Below are 5,989 nucleotides of genomic sequence, written 5' to 3' on the forward strand. Positions count from 1 at the left end.
ATAAATAATTTATTTTTAAAATATCTAAAATTAATAAAAAAAATTAACTCCCAATTATTCTTTGCTTATTACGCACCACTAAGAACTTAGATGAGCACTAATCTAAACTAGAACCATATTTCAGCTTTCAAATGTTTATTAAAAGGGCCTATAATCTATTATACCATAATTCCCGAAAATACCAATTTTTGACTCTGCAAGTAAAATTGGATTTATTAAAGTGCTCTCCATGTTCAAACTGTTCAAAATATTTGATATAATATAATAATGACGTACCACTCTTATTTTTGTGCATGAGTATATAAATGTACTCTCTCACAATAAATGCATCCATGGTAGTTTTGAATAACTCATCTAAATAAATGCATGCAGAGTATAAGAAAACCAAAACTTTTCTGGGTCTCAGCTGGTGCTCCTCTTGTATCTGTTATCATCTCAACTATCTTGGTTTTTGCAATTAAGGGCCAAAACCATGGCATCAGTGTAGTAAGTTACTTATACTCCTTTTATTCTCTTTCTATATTGATTTTCTTTTGTAAATTCATATATTAATATATTTGAATACAGATAAATTAATTTAAATTGACCAACACTGTTAAAATAACAGTGCAATATAGAAGGGAAAAAATGATAATTATGATCACAATTACTAAGTAACTGTGCTTTGCTAGATTGGAAAACTGCAAGAAGGAATAAATCCTCCTTCTTGGAACATGTTGCGGTTTCATGGAAGTCATCTAGGCCTTGTCATAAAAACTGGGATTATCACAGGCATTTTATCCCTCACTGTAAGTCCTATACTTTATATTTCATATTAATAAATGTTATTTTTATCGAAAAATATTAGGAACCTATATTTTTAGTATGAAAATAGAAAAACTGGCTACTATTAGTTCAAATATAAGACAAAATCAAAGAAAGTGTTGACAACTTAGAAATTTTCATTTTTATCTATGCTGTAACACTTATTGGATGTGTAAAAAACTAAAAATGTTTTACATTGATAATGCATAGAAAATAATAAACTCATCAAGTTTAATTTTTCATATAATGACCATATAAGTTTTATATTAACACCCAATCATACTTTTACACTTACTCTGTGTTTTAGTTAGGAGCCATCAACAACAAAATTTTGACACACACATAGTAGAAGATGCAGCATATCAATTACTGGTTCACAATTGGTTTGATCTAAACTAGTATTAATGGATAAAATTGGAATGTGTTAAACAGGAAGGAATTGCAGTAGGAAGAACATTTGCAGCTCTCAGAAACTACAAAGTGGATGGTAATAAAGAAATGATGGCCATCGGATTCATGAATGTGGTTGGCTCCTTCACTTCCTGCTATGTTACAACAGGTTCAACTTTTCTGCAGCCTTAAAAACCTTTCAAGTGACTCCCTTTGATGCTAATGAAGCATAGCGTGAAGAAACTTACAAGTTAAGACAATGAATTTCAGGTGCATTCTCTCGCTCAGCGGTTAATAACAATGCTGGGGCGAAATCAGCCGTGTCGAATGTAGTGATGTCTGTGACAGTCATGGTGACCCTCCTTTTCCTTATGCCATTGTTCCAATACACGCCTAATGTTGTGTTGGGTGCAATCATAGTCACGGCGGTGATCGGTCTCATTGATATCCCTGCTGCTTGCCTCATCTGGAGGATCGACAAATTCGATTTCATTGTTATGTTGACCGCATTCTTTGGTGTTATTTTCATCTCTGTCCAGCATGGACTTGCTCTCGCAGTAAGTTCACGAGTTTCTTCATGTTTTTCTCAAATTTCCTCTGGTTTTTCTATGTCATTGTCACTTTCTGGTACATCTTTAAATCAATATATCTAGATATAATAGATACATTGATAAAAAAATAAGGTATGTTTTTTGTCCCAAAGTTTACTCTTTTCTTTAAAAATATTCCTAACGTTTAATTTTATTCAATTTTGTCGTCCAACGTTTTCGATTCATTCAATTTTATCTCTAACTTTTTTATTAGTGTCAAAGCTGCCCCTGGGTGTTTTCAATTTTGTCCATAATGTTTTAAATGAAGTTAATGTCTAGGGATAATTGACACAAATCGAAAACGTAATGGACAAAATTAAATGAAATTAAACGTTGGAGATATTTTTTACGAAAAACACAAGTTACAGACAAAAAACAAACTTTACTCTTGATAAAACGATGCACCAAAAAAGGTCACCGACATAAAAAAAGAACATTAAGGAGTAATTCACTAATTCCTTACTTTCTCTAGAAAAAACAAGATCCACTGTTTTTTGGATATATCCTATTTATGCATCTTAAACAAGGGAGTAACTAGAATGCAGAGACAAATGCATATGTGGAATTACAAGTAGAAAAAAAAAACACATTGGAGCTCTTTTTGATTGACAAGTAATGATTGTAATATTGATCAGGTTGGATTATCAACATTTAAGATCTTACTGCAAATTACAAGGCCTAAAACAGTTATGTTGGGAAAGATACCAGGGACAGACATATATAGAAATCTTCATCAGTATAAGGAAGCTGTGAGAGTACCTGGTTTTCTCATTTTAAGCATTGAAGCTCCCATCAATTTCGCTAACATAACATACCTCAACGAAAGGTTAGTTTCAGCCTTACATATTCAGTAATGTAAACTTGTTCTTGGTGCATTGTTTTTGTTTCCTCTGGTACTCAACATTGGCATGTCAAATTTAGGACGTTACGATGGATTGAAGATGAAGAAGACAACAAAAAGGAATACTCAAGCCTTCAATTTGTGATCCTGGAAATGTCAGGTAAGATCATTAGTTAAGACATACTAAAGTTGAAAATTCATATTGTGCTGATTTTCTTGTTATTAAGTTATATGTTGCAAGGTGTCACTAGGTTCATAGTTTCTAGGAATCACTAATATACTCATGTTCTTCCTTCTTACCATGTAAAGGGTACTCATCCAACAAAAAAAACTAATGTGCATCGCATCTTTTTGTAATTTTCAGCTGTGAGTGCCATCGACACAAGTGGAATTTCACTTTTCAGGGATTTGAAAGCAGCATTGGAAAAGAAGGGAATTGAGGCAAGGATCCTAAACTGTCATTTACTTTATTTATTTACACACTTTTTGATACATAAGTCTAAAATCTACATCTCAAATGTGACTAATTCATGTGACTTTTGACAGCTTGTGCTGGTGAATCCACTCGCCGAGGTCATAGAAAAGCTGAAAAGAGTAGATGAAGCCGATGAATTCATACCAGCACAAAACCTGTTCTTGACAGTTGGAGAGGCCGTAGCTTCACTTTCAACAGCAATGAAAAACCAATCAACCATCCCAGAGGGAGCACACACAATTATGCCACATTACTGATAATTTAATTAACATTGCAGAATAAATCATCCAAAAAAATACCAAAAAAGAAAAAAAAGTTGTGGCGGCGGCAACTGCTGCAACCAAGCTACCTTCGAATTCATATATAATGAATCAGTGTAGCATCCTATAGTGTAAATGATTGTGTTAAGAAACTTTGTCATTTATGCTTCTGCTTATTAGTTGTTACCTTGCAAGCATTTTGATCTAGTTAAATGGAAAACCACTTGGTGCTTGCTAGTTCAAGCATTCAGAGTGATTTACATGTATAATACATAATTTAGAAGGAAAAGTTTGCTTAATTGTAAGTTATAACTAGATATGGTGTTAATATCAGCTTATCATGTACTCTTGCGATAGGTCAAAATTAAAGCAATTAAATGAGTGTGTTTATATTCTTGAACAATTTCTTATTACTGCAGCAAGCAGGGTAACGCCCAGGTGAGATTTAAGTTGACTTTTATTTCCACGACTATACCATATTAAAACTAAAATAATCTCAAGAGAATAGAGAAGATTGAGAGGGAAAAGTCATAGCAATGTTTTCTATTAGTAACAGGGAAGTATTAGGGTATGTTTTTTTCTAATCCTCTTTAAACACATTGGCAATGTATTTTTCACATGCTACACTGAAACATTCACCAAATTGGTTTATAGGCACCACAATTGTGCTTAGTTTGACTATCAATTTCCAGGCATCATGATCACAATGTATTTAAGGTAGGGTTAAGTTAATGATATTAACAATTGATTAGAGAGAACAAATGAAAATTTCTGATTATACTCAACCAGATATTGACTGAGTTTCTTTACCTAAATCTTTATTCACAATCCATGAAACTTGCTGCAAAGAATTTGACATGTCGAAAACCGTTGCGTATATGGCAACAGGACTCACGAGACCTTGTTGCCATCACGGCATTATGACAGAGGAAACCCCAGTATATATGTCACACAAAGATCACAAGATCACAAGACTAGGATTAGAGCAAACAATCAGATGAATATTAAATGCCATAAATTTAAAAAGAAGACAGATATATAGATCAAACTATTAAACTAATAGCAAAAACCATAAATTAGTTACTCAATTTTAACAAGCCAAACTTCATGTTGAACTTCTTCTGATTATAGGCCAGCATTTCACTCAAGCTACAATCTAGGTTCCGCTGCTTTAGAAGTTTGTGCCGCGACTCTAACCTTCTTTTGAGGCCATGACGAAAGAAGCAAGGATAATCAATGACTTCATCGACTTGTCTCCCCATCACGTCCACTAAAAACCTAATCCTTGGCTCTAAAGAATTCTGTATGCTCTTGATCAAGATAGGAGGAAAACCAACAACCAAAGCAGATATTTGTGGGTCTTGAAATCCACATTTCTTTAAGAAATCATAATTGGGCACCAAAGCCTTTTTTGCATCTCTACTTAAGATTGCAGGGAAGTTCATAGCTACAGCCTGAAGATCTAACTCACTTAGGCCTATCGACCTCAGAAACTCTGAAGTCGGCCGGAGCCTCTTGTTAACACTATAACCCATTATAAACGGGAACTTCATTATGACTTTTCCAATCATTCCATCTTTATCAAGACCAAGGCTAGCAAGGAAGTCCACAATCTCTTTCAACTTTGTTTCAATGCTGTAGCTGATAAGCCGAGGATTGATCAGTATCACTTTCCCAATTTGCTTCTCGGGTATGCCTAATGCCTGAAAGAATGCCAAGAGGGGACAGAGCTTCTCTTCGACGCTGTGCGAGAGTATGTGAGGGAACTTGGCAATGGCAGAGGTGACTTCATGGGGTTTTGTTCCTAGTGTCCTGAGACACTCAACCATGGGGACAATCTTCTCGTTGAGGTCGAGGGCCAGGATCTTGGGGCATTTCGAAACAATGGAAGGAATCTTCCTCTCTTGAATTCCAATGGTTCTCAAGTATTCCCAATTCTCATTTGCTCTCTCTTTGTGAACACTCTCTAGGCGTTTGCACTTTCTGAAAATTCCATGTATGCTGTTATCATCAAACCCTCGATCCTTGAAGAACCACATCATGCTACTCCCATTGTGGGTGCCACTGATTTCCATATTATTCTGAATAATAAAAAAAAGGAAAAAGAAAATACATTTATAATTTTGATGAACAGACATAGCTTAACAACTAAGCTAACACCGCCTAACAAGTATATTTCTTTAAGAAGTAACGAATTAACGATACACAAAGCAAATTTGGTTTCATATGAAATTGGAGTCCATTTTATAGTGAACTTTGCAAAAAGTAATGAAATTTTTCACTTGCAGAGAACAGCCACATAAAATAATGAAAACTATACCAAAAGGAAAAAAGAAAAAAAAAAGAAGAGAGGTTATCTCTTACCTGTGGTTGTGGTGCGTAGTGATAGCACAGGAACACTGATAAGAGAAGAAAAGAAAATAGGGTAATGACAAAAAGGGTAGTGATAATGTTTGAAATTGAGTTAAGCAAAGCTATGCTATGCTTCACCTCATTGACAGTGTGTGTGTGTCGACTGTCGAGTGAGTGAGGGATGAGAGGAGGAAACAACCTCTTCCACTGTGATGATGATGATGTTGATGATGATGACTTTACACTGGTATGGACGAACGACGTCGTTTTCTCTTAT

At 34.7% G+C, this 5,989-nt stretch overlaps 2 protein-coding genes across 2 annotated transcripts in view; one reads left to right on the forward strand and one right to left on the reverse strand.

The window, feature by feature from the left end:
• LOC107639253 (probable sulfate transporter 3.3) overlaps positions 1–3,755 on the forward strand; it is a gene marked incomplete in the record, with an annotated part of 6,203 nt that extends 2,448 nt beyond the window's left edge. The window contains 8 exon segments of the mRNA XM_016342733.2: positions 373–486; positions 672–788; positions 1,237–1,363; positions 1,465–1,751; positions 2,420–2,610; positions 2,706–2,785; positions 2,990–3,066; positions 3,172–3,755. Coding sequence (XP_016198219.1) covers positions 373–486; positions 672–788; positions 1,237–1,363; positions 1,465–1,751; positions 2,420–2,610; positions 2,706–2,785; positions 2,990–3,066; positions 3,172–3,357 — 1,179 coding nt within the window.
• Positions 4,437–5,954, reverse strand: LOC107639254 (transcription termination factor MTERF6, chloroplastic/mitochondrial). The gene is made up of 2 exons (XM_016342734.2): positions 5,725–5,954; positions 4,437–5,441 (listed from the first exon to the last, which is right to left on the reverse strand). The coding sequence occupies exon 2, from the start codon at positions 5,433–5,435 to the stop codon at positions 4,437–4,439; it is 999 nt and encodes a 332-aa protein (XP_016198220.1). The 5' UTR covers positions 5,436–5,441; positions 5,725–5,954.

This window comes from Arachis ipaensis, chromosome B04, assembly GCF_000816755.2.
Source record: "Arachis ipaensis cultivar K30076 chromosome B04, Araip1.1, whole genome shotgun sequence".
In the NCBI taxonomy this organism is placed as follows: domain Eukaryota; kingdom Viridiplantae; phylum Streptophyta; class Magnoliopsida; order Fabales; family Fabaceae; genus Arachis; species Arachis ipaensis.

What these genes read in the sequence shown, in the direction of transcription:
- LOC107639254 (XM_016342734.2), bottom strand. Translation starts at nt 5,435, where the DNA reads ATGGAAATCAGTGGCACCCACAATGGGAGTAGCATGATGTGGTTCTTC.